The 25,354-nt window shown below is 34.3% G+C and overlaps 1 protein-coding gene across 10 annotated transcripts in view; it reads right to left on the bottom strand.

The window, feature by feature from the left end:
- The window catches only part of LOC143238878 (uncharacterized), a 79,787-nt gene extending 55,062 nt beyond the window's left edge, over positions 1-24,725 (bottom strand). For 7 of the 10 annotated variants that reach the window (XM_076479485.1, XM_076479491.1, XM_076479494.1 and 4 more), the window contains exons 1-4: positions 23,291-24,725; positions 11,118-11,253; positions 4,712-4,831; positions 2,596-2,707 (exon numbers count right to left, since the gene is read on the bottom strand). In XM_076479485.1, coding sequence (XP_076335600.1) covers positions 2,596-2,707; positions 4,712-4,831; positions 11,118-11,180 — 295 coding nt within the window. In that variant the 5' untranslated portion in view covers positions 11,181-11,253; positions 23,291-24,725. Of the gene's footprint in view, positions 1-2,595; positions 2,708-4,711; positions 4,832-11,117; positions 11,254-12,237; positions 12,297-21,650; positions 21,766-23,290 lie in introns of all 10 variants that reach the window. The other 3 variants (XM_076479488.1, XM_076479493.1, XM_076479487.1) reach the window with 2 other exon arrangements.
- Positions 24,726-25,354: the final 629 nt, after the last annotated feature.

The following is a 25,354-nucleotide window of genomic DNA, read 5'->3' as shown; positions in this document are numbered from 1 at the left end:
CACGTGATCACATGCCACACCCATTGAAACTAACATTGTCAGCACTTGCTTGTACAATTACTGATTCTCCAACACAATTCCTCAGTAATCCTTGTTAATCTAAAATTTCTTTAGTCCTTGACTCAAATCTTGCATTAAAATTAGGATTTAAATTCTTAAGTGTGTTTACTCACCATGAACATTAAACTTGTGTTTTAATCTAGTGGACTCTCAGTTTATATCTGATAAATAATTATAAAGCTTGAAATTTTTTTATTTACTTTTTATATTAATTGTGATGCAAAAATGAGCTCAGCCAACACATTTCCACAAGCCACACATTATATATTAAAGAGCTGCATGTGGCTCACGAGCTACAGTTTGGCCACCCCTGATTTAGAACAAGGTTATGTTGGAAAGATTCTGGAATGAAACTGCCAAAATCAGAGTATAAGCCAGTAAATGTTTTTCTACAGCAAACAGGTGTGACAAAGAGATTGTTTATTTTGTTTACATGGACATTTAAAATGTTAAATTTTTGTTTTCTTCCATCGCACATGTAAAGTTTACACATGGATGTTGTTCGTTTAGGTATCCTTTTTGGCATGATCAGTGTTGTGAAAGAGCAGAAAAGCATCACCAAAGTACCTTCTGTATAATAACAGTTTGTAATAAAGGTGGCAATTTTCAGGCCAATGACACTCATAATAACATAGGAAAACATTTGCAAGAGTTGGACTTATAGGTGATTCCATTATCACCTTATATATCTGGTCATAAAGCTGACCATCAAAACTGAAGGAATTGACCTGGAAGGCCAATTTAAGAAGTTAAAATTTTTGTTGGTTAGAGTGCAGAACATTTTTGAACTGGAATAACTGTTTAATAATTATTTTAAATATTTTCTCTGGTGATATTTTAGTAAATAAAAACTGAATATAAAGCTGGCCATAAAGAACTAGTCTGCATTACGAAATTTAGGTTTCTCTTTAGCAAAGGAAAACGAATCTTTAAAAGTAAATTCATTCTTAGTTAACGAGCATAATGCAAGTACAAGATATATATAGGCATGGGAGTCAAGAGTACATAAAACAGCATATTTTTAGAAAGCAATACACTGACCAGGGTGGGAAAATGTAGAAAAAAGTTCTGAAAAAGTGGTGTCAGAGGTGAGTTTACGATTTTTGAATTATCTTAAAAACACTGAGCTTTTCCTCACACCTTGAGAGTATGCCTAAGCCAGTCATTATGATGGTGTTTAAAATTTATTATTTAATTTAAAATTTCTTCCATTCTGAAAACATAATCAAATCTGGCCAAATAACAACAAAATTTTGAAAACCCTTTCAAGTCAGAAAACTCAACCTGTGTAATAGGAGAATGGTTTTCTAAAGGGTTGAAGTCACAGAAGGACAATGCCACATTTTTAAGTTTAGTTTTAATAACACATTCTATATTTGATGTGTTATCTTTGTTAAAGCTCAGAAACAATTTATGAGTTCTGTAAATGGAAGAAAGTAACTTGAGTATCTAAGTTTATGGGTAGATTAACAAAAATTTAAACCTTTCAATAGAGAATTTTGACACTGCTCACTTAAAAATAAGATCACCAAAATTAAAAATATTATCAAAAATTATGTCACTACATGTTTTTACCGGAATTAGGTTTTCCTTTTTAAACTTCTGATTCAATACACAAATTTGCTCAACAGCTAGTGTTATTTTTTGTAATTCAAACATTACAACCTAACTTTTTTGAAATTTTAACAACAATGATGAAACTTAGAGAAATTCCAAAACATTCACAATTAAATACGATTTTGGGTTTTTATTATTTTGTTATTAATATTTAACATGAAACATTGTTTCCCACCTCATGAATCAATCAGTTGCAAATACAGTATTTTTCATTTTGTATCATCCAAGTTTCTAAAGCTATCAAAATCATATATCAGCTTAAATTTGGGATCATTTTCATCCTCACAATCTGTTCCTTGTAGGTATTCCTTTTTTATATGATACAAGAGGACTTACCATTTCTGATCAACAATGGATGAAGTCTTAAAGTTTGTTTGTAATTAATCACAAAGCTATACAATGGGCTATCTGTGCTCTACCCACCACAGTTTCTAGTGGTGTGTGTTTGCAGACATACTGTTGTCCCACTGTAAGTACAAGTCTTAAAGAGATGGTGGAAAAATAAGTTTGACAATACTCAGGATCAAGGTTCTTGACAGAAGCTAATTCTTTTAAGAAATAAAGCTACATGACTGCTATGAAGAAAAAAAAAATCACCAACAAATTTAACATTCAAACATAGCAAGATTAGTAGGATGTAACAAAAATATGAACAGAACAACTACAAGAAGAAGGAAAAAAGGATGGGATCAAAGGAACTTGATAAGACTGACATCTTCAGGCCATGCAAAATTGTTTTCCATCCCTCTGTGTGAAAGACTCCCTGGCTTTAATTTTTGCTTCATAATTTATTTATTTTGTAATCAAGAGAATGACCTTTATCATCTTTATAGTATATTAAAACATTTTTTATTAAGTTACAACTGAATTTATTGTTAATTGTAGTTTAATATATCTCTAACTGAAAGTTTTGCTCACTTCCTTCAACAGAAATGTCTGACCGAGCTTTCTGATGCATAAACACACAATGAATCTTCCTACATCCACCAGGTTGGTTCTCCCAGTAACAAGGTATCTGGGAACGATTTTTCTGTAAAAAAGAAAGTCAAGAGGAGTTTACCTCTCAAAATTATGGAACTGTAAATGCATTACCAATCTTAACATTCAAGGTTTATATCTAATAAAACAAGATTTAATGTACTGCACTTATTTGATGACAAAGTTTGTGAGTTTTTCTTTTTTCTTATAGCAAAGTCACATCAAGCTATCTGCTGTGTCTATCAAGGAGAATCAAATCCCTGATATTTTAAATCCATATACTGACTGCTCACCCAGCAGGATACTTCATTACAAAGGACCCACTTATACCTTATGATCACACAAGCTTATTGTAATATTGTATATTAAAAACAAAATTTCTTTCTGTATCTCTTCAAGCCATCTCCAAAACTTTATATATATATATATATATATATATAGTGAAATTAAATAATCTACATATAAATGAAGTTAAATGAATAAACAAAATCATGAGGAAGGACTGCATCAAGAACAGCAAATCCCAACCTCTGATTAATCATATTTTAACCATAAAATATTCAAGTCATAAACCAAAACACATTAATGTGAATTTTTTTTAAATATATTGCTCATACTTAAAAAAAAAAAAGGGGATCCTAGGATTATAATCCCACATTGTAGTTTGTACCCTAGGATCACTTTTTTTTAATGTGCAGTATATTTTAATTTTTCTTAAATTAAAAAAAAATCACATTAGTCTGTTTTGGTTTATGGCATGATTATTTTACAGTTATAATATATATATATATATATATATATATATAGATATATAAAAAGAAAGAGAAAGACAGAAGTACATGACGTCTTACAGACATATTTAAAAGTTAGTTATATTCATTTTGTATTTTCTTTAGCATCAACTAAGTACTTATATTTGTATAATTACTAAGTTTTCCAATTTGAAAATTTCTCAAGTAGGAAAGTATTTCTCATTTTTAGAAAATCTTCAGTATATCTTAAATACAAAAACATCAACAACAGTGTGCCCAAAACATCTGAAACCAGAGGTGATTTACAGCTTTTTCTTAATTAATCCTGCTATTAATCCAAAGTTCTTTTCAATTGCAAAGACAGCATGTGAAACATGTTCTGTAATACTCGTTGAAGTGCCTATAGTTTCAAAGTTTTCAGACACACTGTATTATAAGTTATCTGATAATGTTTAAAAACTATATATACATTTATTCATGCTTAAACTAATGCATTAAACAGGTCAAAGCTGCAAAAACACTAGAAATGATGATTCATTCATGGCAGGAGGTATAATTACATAAAACAAAAATGGACAGGTTAAGTATAGCAGATAAATTATTAAATTTGTTAAACTTAAAACCTGAAGTTAATAACTACTTGTTCATCATGTGTATTTTCATAGAGTTTTCATCAGGGCATCACAGATCCTTTTATATGAATGACTACATGTATACATCCATACAGGAAGTACATGTTCTCTAGTGCTTCATACCTTACAGTGAATACCTTACCATTCATACAGTGAATGTGCTATTCTATGTCTTGCATGAATAAATATAATTTTATTGGTGGCAACTATGTTAGAATGCAAGCTTAAATCATGAAAATATGTGCACACCAAATATCTGTATTTCTTATGCATGTTGTCAAATACCAAACAACTAGAAGAAAGAAAAGGTTTAAAAGCTGTAAATATAGTACTTGCTAATTATGGTATTAAAATATTTGTTTTACAGAAAATAATTATTCTATGGAATGTTTTCTCAAGATTAAAGCATTTTTTTCCAGATGGCACATACCCAAAATACTGTGATGGCCACCTGCTGGACAACATTGTAGCAAAATTTTTCAACATCTGCACAAAGTTAATTTATTTAGAAACTGCTGTTACACAAAATTATTTCTGGAATAAGTAATCCCTTAATCCAGGGCTGTCCTACTACCACAGCAAGCCAAATTAAGTTCCCTATCTCATATATCAAATTATTACTTAAAAAAGAGAAATAGAGATTAGGTAATATTAATACTGGAAATAATTTACCTTGCTTTCCATGTGGCGATACTTGCACAACTGACGAAAACACTTTCCTTCTTTCCACAAACTACAAACAGTTTCAGTTCCAAGAGCTGCTTCACAGTGGCGAAATGGGCAGTCTTCTCCCTTAGTATACAAATAATAAATATTACAAATACATTTAAAAAAATGGTACATGATACAACTGACTAAAAACATCATTAATAAAAAACCACTATTCAAAATTTAATATGCTGAACCTTGCTAATCTTTCTCAGAGAATATTCTGAAACAAATTTCAGTACCATTCATGCCAAATAAAGACCAACCACATGTAACAGTAACAATACTAGCAGAGAACAAAATGACTTAAATGCAAGTGGGACACCAGCTAAAATCACAGTTAAAAACTATTTAATCTTCACAAAACCAATTTTTCAGCAATCCAAAGAGTTTATAGTTCTCCACTTGTAATGTAAACTGTCAAGGCTATTTGTTCTATAATGACAGGACTATTTTACTGCCACAGACAAATATATGGGACAAAATATACAACCTTTGTTTTAGTCTTGCATAATAGGATATTAACCACATGCATTTTAGAAGTTAGTATCATCTTGTGGGTATTCCTCTTCAAACAGTACAAATTTTACACAGTTTTATATAAGTAGTTGTATGTTTATTGCTGTGTATCTAAAAATAAAACCAGCACTGATATACATATATATATATATATATATAAATCATTAAGGATTTCCTTCCCTGAACAGTCTTTCAACTATGTGCCAGATTTACAAACACAAATTCTAATAATTACATAATTAGTAAAGCCAAGGTTCCACAAATCAGGGTTGGAATTAAGGGCTCTTGTACTGCAATGTTAGATATAAATGTATGTGTAATTGGATCCCAACCTGTAGCCATGGAGTGAAGTGTTCCAAATTACTGGAATCATGAAACAAAAGTAAACAACACCAAAGTGGACAAACTTTCTCCACAACCTGAAGAAGTCCAAAAGGCAACACTCCAGGCTTAGAATAACAGGATTGTGTATGCTTTACTCAACAAAAGGGAAAGAGCTCATCTGGTCTGGAATTATGAACATTCAACTTCAGTCCCCAACCAAGTGGACAAGGAGAACTCCACACATGCCCCTGGAATTATCGAGAGTGCATGTAACACTGTGCTCAATCAAGGACCTATGATGAGTCTGCTTTGTGTTTGAAATTATGAGGAGATAGTGGACCTCCTCCCACAAATAATATACTATACTGATACTGTTCAAAAAGAATGCTCAAGCACACCTCAACCAAGTAGGTTCATGTCAAATCTGAGCAGTTAACATGATGAGGCTCCCATGTAGGTTGGTGCCACGCCTACCAACATCTGGGAAAAATATCCAGGGATCTGGACAGTAGTGACCCCCCTACTTTGCCCTGTTCTCCAAGAGTGGAGAAAACTCACTGAAACACTCTGGATGAAAAGCCTATGTCCACTACCCCAGCATCTGAAAACTGGGTGTAGTAAGGGCTTCCTAGCTCCACTATTAGAACCTGGAAGATAATGCACATAGGGAAGTACCAACGAACAAGCTTTAGAAACAGTGCAATGGGTGAACCACATTCCCTAGATTTTTCAATGCAAATTGATCCAGCTTATTCCATCTGATGACCAACAGCTTTACTCACAATCATCCATCAGTTGAAGTCCAGCAAAACTGATACTGTCATCTTGTGAGCTCATAGATGGTTAAATGGAACACCTCATTTCTACAGAGCCTGTTGCAACCAGTAATAAATATAGTTAAATCAGTTGCTAGTGCAGAACTACACTGATAAAAGCACACCTGTCTTGGCAACACTTGCCACAGAGTGGGCTCCAGTATTTAAAAAAAAAGAGAAAAAGACATAAGTAAGTTTAGAAAGGAAAGATGCAAAAAAAAAAGGGGAGGAAAAGTACTCACCCTCCTTATAACCTAGTGGGGATGTGGTGAAAACAGCCACATGGATAAGTCAAAAACCCTCAGAAGAAGAAACTGCCAGATTGTGTAAATAATGCGAGAGAAAAGCATTTGGAGATGTCCACATACCATCTTACGTGATGTTCTCCAGTGAGCAATTTAATCAGGCAGCTAAAGATGTAGAAATGAGCAGAATTTCATAAGATATGACTCACAGAAGTTTCCTCACCTATAAAGAAAGTCTAAAAAAAGGGAATTTGCAAAGACATCTTATCAAAGTAACTGGTGATAAATCTCAAGAAACTGAGAGATCCCAATGAATAAAGAGTAGACTTCTAGCTCTTTGAAAGGAGCTAGTTTGAGTTACATAACTCCTAAGAGCTCGGGCAGAACATTACAAAGGATCTGGGTTAAATCAGTTATAACAGTGAGAAATAACTGGTAAATGAATTTGTGAGAAGGATTTATCTTCTTCCATGGCTGCTAGTCTTAGGAAGAAAAGAACCTATTAGGGTATAGCAGTGCATAAGTGGAGTGATAAAAGAGTCCTGTATGTATGCAGTGCAAACAAGTCTGACCTATGATAACCACAAGCCAGCAGCAATAAAAAACACACTTTAAGGGAAACATGATCCATGGAACATGAAGATAAAGGCTTGAAAGGATGGTGTGACAAGGTACATAAAAACTACTTTAATATCCCAGTTTAGCAACTGAAAAGTCCAGTTGGGATGAAGGACATTAAATGATTTGAGACGGCTGGATAGCACAGGGTATTCAAAGATCTTCTGACGTTTAGAAAAGCAAAAGTAGTCGATAAACTTACCTTATATAAAGAAACAGTAAAAGAAGATAATCCCTTACCAAGAAGCCAGGACAAAAAAAACAAGAAATGATGGGCTCTTTCAGATGAAGAGGATTAAATTTCCTCATTAGGCACCATTAGGGTTAGGTGTGCCACTTCTGCTGATAAATTGCCAATGCAAATCTACAAATAGATTTAGACAAATACAAGACAACTCTAGGCACTAAACCCTGATTCTGCAAGAACAATCACATAGCTTCCAAGCATGAAGTTTGACTTTGGGTTTGTCTGGGTGTAGATTGGATCAAAGTTGCCTCAAATATAGCCAAAGATGAAGTGGCAGAGGTGGACACTGTAGAAAAGGAAGCCATGGTTGGGCTGGTCAAGTTAGAGCTACCAATAGTACCAAAATAAGTAGTGGATCAAATCATTGCTAGAACTCTGAGTAACAGACAAACTGAGGGAAAAGCACTGAGGTGCATTCCTGTCTCGACTGAATACATCTGTTGCCAAAGCCTGAGGATGAGGTATCAAGGACCAAATGTGTGGCAAATGCATCAATCACAGGAGTCCTTAACTAATAGCAAATCCATTGGGAAATATTGATATGAAACATCTATTCAGTTGCAAGAATACAGTTGGGCTGAGACAGGTGATCTGCTATTAAATTTATCACCCCGGGAACATGGCATGCCAAATGGCTGATATGATGGCAGTAAGCCCAGTAGAAGATATCCAAGGTTCAGACACAAATTTCTGAAAACTTATTGTCCTTTGATGGGAAATGTAAGAAAACCTCTGTAGAATTGTCTCAATGAATTATGATGATTTTCCCCTTCAGCAGATCTAGACCTTAAACCATAACCTGTTGGACAGCAAGAAATTCTAGAATACTGATGTGGAAGGAAGATTCATCTTCTACCCAGAGATCTTGGAATTTATGACCATCAATATATACACCCCATCCCTGAAGTGATAAAATCTGTGAAGATATGAATCTCAGGACAAGAAGGCAATATAGGAACTCTGATCGTAGTATTGTTCCAATCCAACAACCACACAAAATCTAAAATGTTGTTCCTGATTAGAGAGACTAATGATCCAGTGAATCTCTGTTCATGACCTAGTGGTTGCATAGTGACCACCAAAGAGACTGTATGTGAGCTTGTCCCAACAAAATCAAAGATTTGAGGGATGCCCACATCCCTAAAAAAGAGAGCCATCTGCACAGTAGGAGAAGGAGACATGAATAACAACCTGTCTGTCCCATAGCCTTAAGCTGGTTGGGAGTCAGCTGCACCTAGCTTAGAAAAGTGCTGAAAAGACACCCAGATAGACAAATACAGAATTGGTGAGAGAATAGACTTCTTGGCTTTGATAAGAAAATCAGCATGGTGGCTTCTGATAGAATTTGGGTGTATTCTTCTGCCAACTGATCAGATGGTGCCATAAGTGGCCAATCATCTATATAATGGTGTATGCACAGGACCCAAAGCATGAAGGTGATGAGAGAAAAATCTCACCACTCTCCAGAAGATATATGGTGCATAGGCAAGTCCAAAGGGCAAAGCCATGAATTGCAAAATCTTATTCTTGTGCACAAAACATAGATATCAGCAGGATGACCCCACATGTGGAGATAGGCAAAGGCAAAATCAAACTTGGTCACATGTAGATCTGGTGAAAAGAAACCAACACTGATTGAGAAAGAGACTCCATTGTGAACTGGGAAGATGTAAGAATTGGTTGAGAAGAGATAGTTCAATGATCTGCTACCAGTTTCCTGTCTTTTGGGGCACCACAAATAAGTTGGAATAAAATCCTGGAAGAAATGGATTAACACTCTCCACAGCCCCCTGGACAAACAACTCCTTGATTGCCTTGAAATGAAGATCCACATTAAATGGATCCAATGTAGGTGGAAATAACACAAAATGAAAGAATAATGGAAGAGGTGGAGTGAATTGAATGACCATACCTGTTGCCAGAACCTGAAAGACCTACGAATCCATGGTGAAGGAATTTCAGGAGGCCAGAAAATAATAACCTTGCTCCAACAGATCCCACACAAAAATGTATTCACTGACACCATTGGTGACATTCAGCCAAAGCAAAGGAGCCACAAAGATAAAAATGGGATTTGTTCTGAACATCAAAAGCTTGAGGAGCAGAAGTCAGGAAACATGATGAGCAGTCATGCCTTGACTACCAACAGGAGCGAAGAAAGCCGAGAGGCCAATAATGATAAGCAATAATGCAAATAGACAACATAAATTCAAGATTTAATACCTTTTGGACACCTTTGAACATCAAAGGATAAAGAAAAGGAGCATTGTGTAACTCATGTAGGGCTACAGTAGGCAGATGAACATCCTCCAAGAAGGTATCACTACATAGTAAATTCCAAGAAGTGGGGAAACCAAAGAAAGAGCAGAAGCCAATAAACAGACTAAGGGAAAAATCAACAAAGGACCAAATACATCCTCAATTTGCAGTGGAGAACACTGATAAACTTTCAACAAAATTTGGAGGGAAGATAAATCTCTCAAAACAGTAATGAGGGTCAAACAAATCTGGCAAGTTGTTCAAAATGATCACAAAATCCAATCTGGAACCCCACATGTCCAAAAGAAGATCAAATCCTTAAGAATCTAAATATATATCTTCCTGGCAGAGGTAAGTCAGTGCATGCTGTTCATACAAACATGGAAGATAAATCATAGCTATCCCATCATGTTACTGAGCAATAAATCTCCCAGCATGAACAGCAATAAAGGAAGAAAAATGAAAAAAATTCACCCTTAAGACTTTACCACCATCAAGGAGAAAGCAGACTTATAGGTGACAAGGGAAAACCCCAAAACTTGACAAACCGAGCAGCCTTACTGAAGAAAAGGAGCAGTAGGTAGCCTCATGAAAAACCAACACAGTAAATAAAGGTACAGGAAAAAGAGAATCCCAAATCTTTCCAGACTGTCCTAGATCATGAATAAAAGTCATCTTAAGAGTCCTCTGGTGAGATGTCCCTGGACTGAATACATCCCCATCTCCCAGTGAACCATATCATGGACAGTCTCAACAGAGTCCTATCCTTAACCCCACTGAGTATATATTTGTGAAAAGTTAAAAATATGTTATTTCCAGAACATTATACAATCAAAGCAATGCACTCTCTCACTCTTACCTTGCAATTCTTCAGCTCTTGAAAAGAAATACTTTATCTATGTGCTTACTTATTAATTGTAAATGTTTCCTGGTGTTTTACTGTTTTGAGAAAAATAGACTACAATATGCTGATATCTTTCTCACAATAACATTTAAGTTTTCAAGTAAAAATCTTTTAAACTGTCTACATCCCACATAGTTTTTCTTTTTTGACACATGCAATGCAGCAAGTACAGCCTCGTGACTCACTTTCTGACATAGTTTGGATTTTTTTCTAAAAGTGTTAAGTACAGTTGTTACTATAAAATTACAATGTTAAGTTTAACAACTTTAATATTTTATGTTTTTACAATTTATAATCTATTAACAAATACAACACATAAAGTACTTTTATCTATCTTTGTTTTCCAATATATTCTAAAAATATTACTGATAATCATCAATGATATTCAAAAACTGCAATTCATTGAATTATTATATTAGGAAAAAACAACTGAGCTTACCTTTGTACATGTTGAATAAAAGTAAAAGTAACAGTCATCACTACTCTTGTTAAATACAGCCATTCTATACTAATATCTGTAATGCTGTATACAGGATCTGTCCAAAAACTCTAGCTTTCCTGTTGAATGTTTCTGCCTGAAATTTTAATTTTTTTTCTTATTATTAACATATATAAAATAGCTAAATATATCTGTTGATAAAGGTTTTAAGGTTTTTAATGCACTAGATTTTACTGATTAGATATTACATATTACCTCAATATTATTAGTTTAACCAAGCATTTTTGTATAAATAAATCAATTTCTTAAAAAGACGTTTAATTCAAGTTCAACTAATTTTGGATTGATAAATGAATGTCATCCCTTTCCTCTTCAAAAATACAAGCTATAAGCCAGTTTATACCAGGTTTAAGTTTTTTTTAATATTAACACAGCATTATTTGACAAAAAAAGAAAAGTATGTTTATGTGCTTTGGTATTCGTGGTAATACACAATGTTATATGAGGCTGTTGGATGATAAGTAGAGAATAACTTCAAAACAAATATATATTGAAAAGTATAAAATAGGTTGAGAATTATGTTTGAAAAACTACATTTTAAAACAAGAGCCATGAATTTCTGCTACAATGTTTACCAGAATTACATTAGATCAATAAAGGTATACTACAGCATGCATGTAATATCACAACAGTGCTACATAAGGGTTTAGTATGTATTTTAAAACATTCATAATACTAGAAACAATGTAGACATAGCATAGTGACCTTCCAAATCCTCTAGACAAAACAAAAAAACATGAACAGTTCTGAGAAAAACCTAACAGAATACATGCATCCATGTGAAATTGGAATGTCTTTCAAACTGTTTTTGAATATAAGGATTTTGGTAATGTTTATCTAAAATACATGAGAGATCAAATACTTCCCATTATTCATTTTTAAGAAGGTAGCATATTTGACAGATGTGAAGCAACTAAAAATTATTTGAATAAAATATGTATTATCAGATGTAAAAAATATGCATCTAGATCTGTCTATGTGTGAAATGCCAATAACAGCACACAGAATGTTGAGATTAGGACAAACATGCTTAAGTTCTAGAAAATGCTTTATGACATACAAGCTTCTTGTTGAATGGACTGGCTCTTTCCAGGTGATAGATGAGAGTAAAGGTTTCCACTAAAGAATAACAACATCAAGCCTGATAAAATCATCCCAAATATGTCTAACCATATAACAATAAATCATGAACTCTACACTTTCACAGAAAATTTAGAAACCTTCAACAAATATTAAACTGAATTTTACTTCAATGCTTAGTGGATTATTGTATATTTATTTTTGCAATAAATGTAAATCTCCACTCAATTTGATTGATCAGAGCATATTCTTGGCAGTTTGGTCCATAATAGGTGGACTTATTAGTCACACATTCTCTTGCAGTAGAATTCACTATGATGATCTAATGGCAAACAGTTGACAACCTTTAAATATATGGTAACTGGCCCAAAAATACATAAATTAACCTATGTTACGACTGAAAGGAACTCTAAGCATTTCTATTCCCTTGTTATCTTATTTTCATGCTGCTATATCATATATTGTAGCTGACATTACAAAAATGTACATACATGCACGCATGCTTGTTTACATAAAATAAAACAGAAGATAGGTTTGGAACTTCACAAATGGCCTTGCACATCCAAACTTAAGAAAGGTGAAAATTTAAACCCACCCTTTATTTTCATGAAACCAAATCCATACCAATAATCAACACAAGCAGCAACATTTGTAAGACAAAATTTTCCTGATATGCACTCAGGATTGTTGTTCGACTAAACTGTAAAAGAGTAAATGCAGCATCACTCTACTTCACCTGTGTGCAAACATTATTTAACCAAGTTTATTTTATACAAATTAATCCAAAAATTGTTAAACGTTCTCGTGAAGTGTCAATTTCCACTGTTTCTCAGATGTGTGAAACTGGTACAAGCTGAAAAACTAGTTTGCAGTATAGAGATTGTATTTAGACCTTTTTTTTTTCTGATTGTTGGTGAAAAGTTGCTGTTTCATCAAGTAAGACAAAAATGGAAACAACCATAGAGATAGAAACTCAGGTTAAATTCTAGTATTTGGCCAGTGACATTGATCAGTAACTCTTTAGGTTTAACAGTGTACAAAAATCCTCGATTACCTCATAAATCAAGTTATTCAACTATTCATTATACCATCAAAATTTGCTCATACCACACTAACTTTTACCTCTCCCACTGTTAGTAATATATAGAAGATACAAATAATAAATTAAGCAAGCAGCAAGTTTTGAATAAGCCATTTTAAATTTTTGTTTGTTAAATGATTATCAGCTGATTCAGAACATGCAGTCAGTTTATGGTTACTACCCTTTCATAGCACAGCACAATCAACATTCTATAACAGAAACAAGGCCTGTCACTTGTAAGACATTTTCAAACCTGATGACTGTGGGATTTGTAATAATATATACTTTACGTTATTTTATAAATATGAATATGATCTTCCAAAAATTTCCACATTTTTGTATCACTAATTTAACTTGTTTCAACTGTAGTTAGCTGTTGCTCATTGCAATTCAAGTTAACAGAATGGAGAGTTGTTGTTTCACTTCAATGCAATTTAAGTAAAAAACTCGTACACACACTAATCTTAACCTCTTAGCTGTGGAGTTTTATCATTGAAAATGACAGTGCAGTGCAGAATTTTTCTCTGAATTTTATTATTTTTTTTTTTATTTTGCTTGTATTATGCAATATTTCAGTGTATATAAAAGAAAACTGTATGTAATTTTTGAAAAGTAATCAGTAATTTACTAACAATCTTTGGGCAAAGATTGTTTTTGTGTGGTAACCTTTGAAACATATTGTACAGCAAAAATAAACTTTGCACTGCTTGCACAAATAATGAACCAAACTTTTCTTTTTGTTGCACAAACAACACATTGTCTTCTTTCACTTCTTGTCTTTCCCACAGGAGATTCTTCTAAAAAATTATGGCCAGATAAATGACTTAGATTTGGAATAACTGATGGCCTGCCAGAAGTACAGTGTTTGTCAGTACTGTTATCAAACTTCCTGAATAAAAGCTTTAATCAATCCAATTTGAATTGTAGTAGAGTAAGATTGCTATCAAGTCTCTTGTGAATCACATGAGAATTCCACACACAAATATTAAAAAATCATAGATATATTTCCTAATAGTATTTTTTCAGGTGAGTTCTTGAAACGTTTGTAGCTGACAAGAAGTGATTCACTGTATCCACTCCTGGCATATAATTTTTGTAGTCTATGCTTTAGCTTTTGTTTCTGTACACCACCTCTTCCTATTTTTTGTTTACATTGTTGCACCATCTACAGCACTCACGATTAAAATATCTATATCTTTCCATTTCATAAGCATTAATTTGTTTTGATACTTCACTGATGTTTCACCTTTCTCTAGCCATGAAGAAATAATTTCATTTGGAAGTCCCTTTCTGTTTTCTCAAATTGAGTCTATGACATTAGTTCAATGTAAAACCAAATAACCAAATAAGAATATGCTGGAATAATAATTACCTCTGTCCAAGTAGTCGTCTTTATCCAATAAATCTTCTTTTCAAAATAAAAACCAGCTTTTGGTGGAGAGGTGGGGGTAAGGATTGTGTCAGCAAAGGTAAGTATTACTGAAAATATATATCCAGTTTAGGTAAATCATTAACTTCCAAAACAAAGGTACCTCTGCTGCCAATATAGCTAGAACCCCACACCAACAGGTGGACGGGCTGCTGCAGGCATGATCCATACAGAAAACATCTGTGCAGAACAGGATTTTACCAAGATGAAAATGGTACAAGAATGAGAGAACCACAATACACCAAGAACAGGTATGCTCTTCATCTGGAACTTAGCTCCTGTATCAAAAGTGAAACAAAATATGAGTAATCATCAGTATAAGATAGCCACAACCAGATAGTGGAGATTCCCCACCTTGGGATTAGAATTAAGGGGTCATGGTACCTATATCCATGTTGATGACTAAGCTAACTTGACCGTAATGTTATGTGTACACACACACACTTTATACTGGATTGCAACCTACAGCCACAGTGTCCACTGAAATTACAATGAGAAATTAAACAACACCTAATTGGACAAACTTTCTCCTCCACGTTTCTGATCATGAACATTTGTCCTCACTCCCCAACTATTTGGACAAGGAGTATTTCCACCTGCCTCTGGAATTATTGAGATGTGGAACCTGTGCTCAAAGAAGGACATAAATTGGGACCACTTCATATTTGAAATTAGGGGGAGATAGTGGACCTCCTTCTATGAACAACATACAAAACCAACACTGTTCAAAGAGAAGGGACAAGCACCCCTTAATCAGATAGTTACATGCCAAATCTGAGCCAGAATTACAAGTAGACTCTGTGACACTCCTAGTGACACCTGGGAAAACATCAAGAGACACGAGTAAGAGGAACCCCAACTTTTCCCTCTTCTCCGAGATTGGAGAAACACACTCTAATGCCCTGGAGGAAAAGCCTCTGCTCAACTGACTGGAAACTGGGATTGATAAGAATTCAGAATATAAGGATTAGTATGCACTGGGAAGTCTGAGAAACAATTCTCAGGAAACTGTGTAATGGGTGAACCAAATTCCCTACATCTCAAAAAGCAAAATAATTCTGAAGATCAGCAGGAACAGACAGGAACCCCTTTAGCTTTAATCATAATGGTCCATGAGCAGCAGTCCATAATAAAAAGGTAATACCATCTGGTAGATGTCAAAATGGTCTTATTAAAAACCCATTTTGACAGAGCCTGTTGTAATCTGTAATAATTGTAGTGAAACTGGTTGATGATACAGAATTTAAAAGAGAAAGCAAATCTGCTTGAGCAACGGTATGTGATCCAGTGAAAAATAAAGGGACCCTGGAAATAACAGAGTATACGATTCAGGAAAATACTCACCTCTGGTTAAGGTCTAACAGATGTGGTCCAAATAGCTGCAGGTGATAGTCAAAAACCCTCAGAAGAGGAAACTGCTAGATCATGTTATGAGATACAAAAATATTTGAGTAGCCCATATACCAGCCTGCAAAAAGTATTCCAGAAGATAATTCAACTGGGTATATAATAACATTGTGATATGATGAATCTAGTTAGATGTGACATGCAAAAGATACCTCCCCTGTAACAATAATCCATTACAGGCTATATGAATAAATTTGCATAGCCACCTCATTAGAGAAATGGAAGATAAGTTCCAGGAAACAGAAGGTCCCTAATGAATGAACATTACTTAGTACCTTGAAATGAGTTAATATGAGCCACACAACACTTGAGAGCCCTGACAGGAAATAACAAATGACCAGGATCAAAGTGGTTATGAAGGAGACAACTGGATTGGCAAAAAGGATTTTTCTTCTTACCTGGCTGCCAGAGTCTTGCAAAGAAAAGATCTATTGAAGTAAAGCAGAACAAATGACAGAGTCCAATAAACATGGATTGCAAACACCTCTGACTGATGATGACATCAATGATCTAACAATAACAATGAAAATTACAATTTAAGAGAAAAGTGAAACAAAGAACACAAATCTAAGGTCTCAAAAGGAGGATGAGACAATAAATGTAAAATAAATGTAAGATCCTCATTTAGCAACTGAAAATGCTGTTTGAGCCAAAGGATACAAAAGGATTTTAGTAGATATGACAAAATGGAGATTAAAAAAATAACCTTCCAATATTTGGAATGCACAAAAAAAGTGGATAAGGATGCTTTTTATAAAGCCACCATAGACCAAGCAAGACCACTCGTCAATAGCAAAGTCATAAAATTGAATAGGATAGATACTTTTGAATGAAGTGGGTTTAAATTCCTTTTAATGTACCACTGATGATAAATATCCCATTTCCATTGATAAATATTTATGAATTGCTTATGGAAATATACTCTTCAAAACAAGAAATGCAAAAGGGATATTTTGTTATTTTAAAGAGAAATATATGTAATAACGTTACAAGCTCAGAGTATGTGATGTTACACATGTTAAGGCACTGATTGTCAGACCAAAATGACAATAAAAGTTGTGCACATTGAAAACGGAGGAAAACATCGGATTTTTCACCAAAACGCATTTGTGTCCAATAAATTTGTTTGAGAGATCTGCATGTTCTGCAAGTGCAACATGTGCAAAATCCCTATAAAAGTGACGGGTTCTCGGTTTCCATAGCTCAGTGTTAAGCCACCAACACGCAATACAGTTACGCCAATACTGACTGAAGCACAATGCAACAACGTTATTGGTCGCTTAGAAGCAGGCGAATCTCGATCAGATGTTGCCAGAGTTGTGAATGTCCACCCAAGAACCATCAAAAGGCTATGGAATCGTCACCAACAACATGGATCAACTTGTGACCGTCCACGATCTGGCAGACTTCGTGTGACCACGCCCGCACAAGATTGCTACATCCGGTTATGTCACCTTCTGGATAGAACCACCACTGCGATGTCTACTGCCTCAACCATACCAGGCTTGGGTGGGATTTCCGATCAGTCCGTACGCAACCGTTGACGAGATTCTTAGGCCCCATGTGCAACCCATCATGGTGAACGTCAACGACGTTTTTCAACATGACAACGCCGTCCTCACACAGCCCGACTCACCACTGTCTTCTTGAGACACCACAACATCAACATTCTTCCCTGGCCCTCCAGATCACCAGATTTAAACCCCATCGAACATCTTTGGGACGAGTTGGACCGACGTCTGCGACGGCGACAACCTCAACCGCAGACTCTACCTCAGCTTGCAGCAGCTTTGCAGGCTGAGTGGACAGCCATTCCACAGGATGTGATTCGTCATCTCATCGCTTCCATGGGCAGGAGATGCCAAGCAGTTATTGATGCTCACGGGGGGCATACTCACTGCTAAACATCTTTGGGACGAGTTGGACCAACGTCTGCGACAACCTCAACCGCAGACTCTACCTCAGCTTGCAGCAGCTTTGCAGGCTGAGTGGACAGCCATTCCACAGGATGTGATTCGTCATCTCATCGCTTCCATGGGCAGGAGATGCCAAGCAGTTATTGATGCTCACGGGGGCATACTCGTTATTGATGTTGAGTGATGTTAAACGTCAACTAGTGAGCGTGGACTTCGCCTTTGCAGACTTTGGATGTTTAGCAGTGAATATGCAAAGTTTCGCACGTCATACAGGACTACCCGGTATAAACTCGTTAACAATATGTCTCAAATTTTGCCTTTTGCGTTTCTTTTTTGAAGAGTATATATTGTTAAATAGTCCTTAGAACGTTAAATCCTTATATCAGCCAGAGGACTTCATAACTTCCAAACATAAAGATTGAGTTTCCAAACATCTGGATTGAGAATTCCAATGAATTATAAAGGCACTGATTGTTGGAAACCCAACATGAGAGCAAATGCTGTGAAAATCCTCATGAGGTACCATCAATTCCCCCAGAAGAATCAGGATAGGTTGAGACAAGTTATCTATAATTAAATTTATCACACCTGGAACATAACATGCTAAGAGACCGATATAATGGAAATAAGCCCAGTAAAGAAGACCCAAGGTACAAAACCAATTATCTCTTGAATGTGTGCCTCCTTGACAAGAAATCTGAGATACCACCATGGAAATTTTGGAATGTATTATGATAATTTTTCCCATCAAGAGAGACAGACCTTCAACCATTGTCTAACATAGCTGCAAGGCAGTCAAGAAGATTGATATGGAGTGTACTCGTCTTCTGTACAAGTACCCTGGAATTCCTGGCCTTAAAGATAAGCTCCCCATCCTTCAAGAGATTCTTCTATGAAAATAATAATTTTGGAATGAGGTGGTGGAATGGGTACCTCAATAGTAGTGTTTTTCCTAATGGCTCTTTCCATCACAAGAAGCTTGACAGGGATTGGTTGAGTGTGACTTAAGTATTAAAAAACACAACCAGATGGATGAGATATTGTGTCGGTGACAAAACAGACTTCTCCAGTCTGATAAGGAAGTCTGCTTTTGTGGCCTCTGAAAGTAGAATCAGTGTTGTTCTGCTAATTGATGGGATGGAGCCAGTCGTTTACATAATTATGTGTTTACAAACCCAAGGAATACAAGTGAAAAGAAAAGGCTCAAACAACTCCACAGAAGAGAAAAAATGCTGATGCAAGAACAACATGTAGTCCTGAACTACAGTACCTGACCCTTGTGCACAAACCTGAGAAACCTCCAAGAAGACTACTATCAAGATAAGCACTAGAAATATCAAACCTGTTCATCCAGAGCCATGGTGCAAACTATCATCATAGGTTGAGAAAAGATTCCATGGTAAAGGGGGGAAATTCTAAAATGTGGTTGACTCGAGATAAATTGATGATAGGATGCCAATCTCATTTCTTCTTGTGTAAATAAATAAATGGGAATAAAATCCAAGAAGAATGAGACCAACCCTTTTTACAGCCCTTTTGTGTAACAACTTTCTTTTGGCCCAGGAATGAAGCTCCACTCACTATGGATCTGTAGATGGTGAAAAGACAACAGGTCGAGCAGACAATCATGGAGGTAATGTAAATTAAATAACTAACCTTGAATCTAGAACATGGAGTACTCATGAAAGCCTAGTGAAAAAACTCCAGATGTCCAGGAAGTGACATAACTGTGCTTTAATATCTATGGGATAGTCACTGGCACCAGTGGCATTTGTGCCAGAAAAATAAGAAGCTAATAATAATAAAGAAGAATGTAAACAGGCTGTATCAATTTGGTATTATAACATCTCTGAAACTACATCCAATAACACGGAATGGAGAAAAGGAGCTTTCCATAAATCTCCACATAATTCTAACAAGGAATCTCTACCCAAAAAATCCCAACAACAAACCAGCCAGGAAACCAAAGAAAGAACTGAAGAAGACTATAACTGAGGTAAACAACAGCAAAATCCCCAATTCATACTGAGAGGAATATTGATAGGCTTTAGATAACAGTTCAATTGAAGATAACCACCTCAGAAGAATCATGAGAGTAGATGAATCTGAGAAAACTGTAATCTGTTTAAAGAGATCACAGGTCACAGTCTAGGCCTTTGAAGGTCTATTGAGAACCTAAAAAATCTTCTCTTGGAAGTGATAAGCAAAAGTATACTGTTCCAATAACTATGGGGGTCAAGGCATAGCTATTCCATCACATAAATGAGTATCATATCTTCCAGCATGAACAACAATAACAGGAGAAAGAAAAAACAAGTAAAATTTGTCATCTTTTCTGATAACAAAGGTAGTATGCACTCACCTAGACAAAAAGCAAAATCAACTAACAAAAGTAAATACATCCCATGAATTAAAAAATTACGAAACCATATACTGCAACATACCATATATTCCCGACATCAGCAGAAAAATAACCAACATTTGGCAAAAACTAGTAACAAAATATGACATTCCAGTTAATACCAAATTTATTCAAAAATCAGGCACAAAACTAAGGTCTATACTATGTAAAAACTACACTGACAAACACCACACCAACATTATTTATAAAATACAACGTGATAACTGCCATGACTTCTATATTGGAGAAACAAGTAGAAAAATGGAAACCAGATTCAAAGAACACAAAAAGTCACCTTCACACGTTTTCAAACACAGCAAATCATAGAAAACACCCAAATACTAAATAAACAAACATAAACAAACTCAAAATTAAAAAAGTCTTATTTATACAACTAAAGCCCAAAATATACCAATACAAAGGAACACCTTTATACCTATATTAATAAATATAATCAAAGATCTAAGCATGCCCTCTACATAACTACACTCAGTTACATAACTCCCTTCAAACATGTGGTCAGCTACTGGTCAGTTACCTCTCTTTCTTTCTCTGTGAACCTAATGATGACCAAAGAAGGTCAAAATGTTGTTCGTTCCTCTCCGTAAAAATTTTCTCAACCCAAACCAGCTGTTTTTACACATAAATGTTTAGGTGTGTTTTATAATACTTACTTTTAAACTAAGAAATTGAATAATGTATAAAATGAAAATTTGAAATATATTCAACAATTTGATACCAAATTAATGACAAATTGATAAAATAGTAGTTAAATTTGCTAGTAGAGCTAGAAAATTAGTGAACATTTTAATCAATTGCCAGACTCAGTAACTGGTTACATTTAACTTTTTCATTTTGAGTTAGATGGAATCCACTCAGCTTGTGACCAAAAATGTATCTATGAAAATAATTATATTAAGATTTTTGATCACGTATAAATGTGTTTACAGAATCTTGTAGGTTATTAATATACATGACAAGGCTTTCATTTCAAAAAATTATATTTTTAAAGGAAATAGTATGATATTTTAAATAAAGAGTTTCTCATAATTTTTTTTGGAATGTTGACAAGGCAACATGCAGAGTAATTTTTATTTTAAGATTAAAAATACGTTTATGTGTGAAAAATTGAAAATTTCATACGTAAAATCTTACTAACCTCCAAATAATTATCAAATGTTTCTTAAGAAAAAAACTTCCTATTTCATCTGATATTTTCGCTATCAAATCAGAATCTCTGTAGTCTTTGATAGATCTGACTGATCTCATAACCACTATAAAATTAGTTTGCAATTAGTTCGATGGCACAAATTTATGTAATCAATGCTCACAGATAATCAATTACATCAACTGAAGTAATTAGCCAGTTCTTCTTGCCAAAATACAAAAAAAAAAAAAGTTTCCACAATTTCCACATTTTCTGAACATGTAGAATTCATTTATCACACATAATCAAAAAACATAAGCAATGGCTATATTTATGTCAACTGTGACACAATTTCAATGACTATATTTATTCAAATACTACTACAGATAACCACTCTGTTACTTTTGGACTTATTTTATAGTCTCAGTTGTAAACAATTATTTCTACAATGATAACTACTGTTGCTTTGTTTATTATATTACTAAATAATTATTAATGGTTAGGCAACATTTTATTCCATAGACTATGAGTACTGACTACTACCCATATAATTCTATACTTTGAAAGGTATCTTGAATTTTGTTCAAATATAGTACTGGGTAATAATGGTACAGATATAATGAATTAGCCACCATGTACGATAACAGTTTTACTATGTGCTTATGTGTAGCATTAATAACATGAACTACTAAAATTGAATCAGGACTGGCATAAATGCAAATTATAAATTAATAACTGTATATTAACTTTTGTTCCTCATTTAATATACTTGTAATTAACCATATTAAGACAAATTACCTACAGGGTTAAGACCTTGTGATCTTAATGCTAAGACAATGACTAGTTTCTTAACCAGGTAACTGATTCATGGAATAAGTTGCTGTCAACAGACTTTGTGGAGGCCAGCAATTTATGGGAATTTAAAAGAAGAATTGACAATTCCCTTAAAGGTTGTTTAAAGTTTTTACATTTTACAAAATGTAGGTGTGCAAGATTTCAAAACAAGACCTAACAAGTTATCTGTAAAAAAAATAACCGCTTCTTTTGAATTGAACTCAGCATAACTTTACATATATATTTATATACATAAAATTTATAAACTATTAAAAGTTACAAGTTTGCCACCATACTGAAAAATCAAATCTACTTAGTTACTACAAAGGACCCAACATATTTCTGGTTATATCAAAATTATAACTTTTAAAGGTATTATTTTCACCATAGTCTAAAAGACAATACACAGCCTTTGAAAGTTTGACTTTGAGATCCTGAAATTTTGGCCATTTCATTACCATGCGACTTTCTAATTAAAATTTTAAGTTGTGTCTTTTACAAAGTTTATAGTTTTGTGTTTTGGTGTTCGTCAGTCACGCTAATAACTGGGTTTTTATCTACCGTGTACTAACCTGCAACCATGTATTTGAAGTTAAATTATTATATTAAGAGCACGAGATTTTTCTCAGTTCCTACAACTAGTACTATTACTGTAGCAGTAGTAATACTAATACTATTAGTACTATTACTACTAATTAGTAATAACAGTATATGAATATCATAGACACTTTGACAGTAACCTAATTTAGGCCCAAAGTTGAAAATGAAGTCATGAATACACCTTGATATAAGGTTATGAAAAAAATATAAAATCTTACCGTTTGTTAGCACCAAGGTTAACAAATAATGCAGTAAATGGTTTTTAACTGATAAACAAAAACTACTCCTAAGTCAAAACCTTAAAAAAACAAGATATTCGAACAAACACACTCATTGCCTGTCGATTATTAGGTTGTTGGTAAAAGAAAACGTGGCACACTTAGAAGACGCTTAACCGTAACGAAAAATATAAATTTATAGAGACGGTAATAATGAGAACATAATAAAATTAAATAATTAATACAGTTGTTGTTGTCTTGAATTAAGCACAAAGCTCCACAATGGGCGATCTGTGCTCTGCCCACCACGGGTATCAAAACCCGGTTTTCAGCGTTGTAAGTACGTAGACAAACCGCTGAACCAATGGGGGTTAATTACTTCAGTTACTTATTTTTCACTGAAACGTATTTTACGTTTCGAGACACCTTTTAACGACATGAAAAATTGTGATCTGTTAACTTTCTCTATTTTTCGGATAAATAGGAAAGTTTAGTGATTAAAAATACTTGAGGCCCGGCATGGCCAGGTGGGTTAAGGCGTTCAACTCGTAATCTAAGGGTCGCGGGTTCGAATCCCCGTAGCAACAAACATGCTCGCCCTTTCAGCGGTGGTAGCGTTATAATGTAACGGTCAATTCCACTATTCGTTGGTGAAAGAGTAGCCCAAGAGTCGACGATAGGGCGGTGATGACTAGCTGCCTTCCTCTCTAGTCTTACATCGCTAAATTAGGGATGGCTAACGCAGATAACCCTCATGTAGCTTTGCGTAAAATTCAGAACAAGAAATACTTGAATTTGTTTATGTTTTATTCAAAATTTGTTTTGTTTATTTTATTGCCAATTAATAACTATCAGTAATACATAGGCTATTAATTTATTTTTTGTGAAATTTTAAACGGTTTTATATGCATTTTGTAGACCTGTACATACTTGTGTAATTATTGTGCCACAAAGAAATACACAAGTGAACTTTCAAATAATTTCAAACGAAAGTATGTACCTTTTTTTTTTACTTTCACAAATAAAAATTGTTCTCATTTTATATTACACATCATGCCCACTCTCTCTTTCTTAGTTTAAAATTCGGTTTATTTGAATTTAATATCACATCATTGTCTATCTTGCTGATACTTCCATTAAAAAGGAGACCTCCCTTTGTAGAAAACAATTTATCCTGAAAATACCACATGTATTGTGATGTATTTTCTCAATCTGCAACAGATTTTCTTTGACTTTCAGACAACATTTCAGAAAGATTATTCCAGTGAAGTTGTTATAAATGCACTCTTTTTGGCTCTGAATTTTTGTGTGTAAATAAATAATTATTTTATATTGTTACAGGAACTGTACTAAGCTTTTTTCTTTCAGAACTCGATTAAAATAAAAGGTTTGTTTTGTTTTCTTATTTCGCGCAAAGCTACATGAGGGCTATCTGCGCTAGTCGTCCTTAATTTAGCAATGTAAAACTAGAGGGAAGGCAGGTAGTCATCACCATCCACCGCCAATTCTTGGGCTATTCTTTTACAAACGAATAGTGGGATTGTCTGTAACATAATAACGCCCGCACGGCTAAAAGTGCGAGCATGTTTGATATGACGGGGATTCGAACCCACCAAAATAATTATTTTACGTTGTTACAAACTCTGTGACAAGCTTCTGTCTGTCCGAACTCGGTTAAAACAAAAAAAAATCAAATTTATTCAGTATTACTTTGTTTGATCAAACCTCCTGCTATTACTCATAATCTATCCCATTACTCTAAGATTTACTTTTTATTCCTCGTAAATGTACTTCCTTATGCTCTTTTGAAATCTCGTGTTATCGAGTTTAGAGCTTCGTACTTACGGAAATGATATTTTTCATGAATCATGAGCCTTATAATTAAAATGAGAAGTTTGTTGCTGAGGGTTGTCAGAATTATTACGTATCAGTGAAGTCCTCTCCTAAGCACTACAAACTTAAGAAGGATAACCACTAGAATTCAATACACCCAGAATAGTTGACTGGATTTTCTTACTTGGGATCATCCTCAGTGTGTAATAGCTACAGACAATTAAGTGTTGT

The sequence above is a fragment of the Tachypleus tridentatus genome, chromosome 13 (genome assembly GCF_004210375.1).
Source record: "Tachypleus tridentatus isolate NWPU-2018 chromosome 13, ASM421037v1, whole genome shotgun sequence".
Classification (NCBI taxonomy): domain Eukaryota; kingdom Metazoa; phylum Arthropoda; class Merostomata; order Xiphosura; family Limulidae; genus Tachypleus; species Tachypleus tridentatus.
The sequence above is the reverse complement of the archived record's forward strand: the minus strand, read 5'-3'. Positions and strand labels throughout refer to the sequence as shown.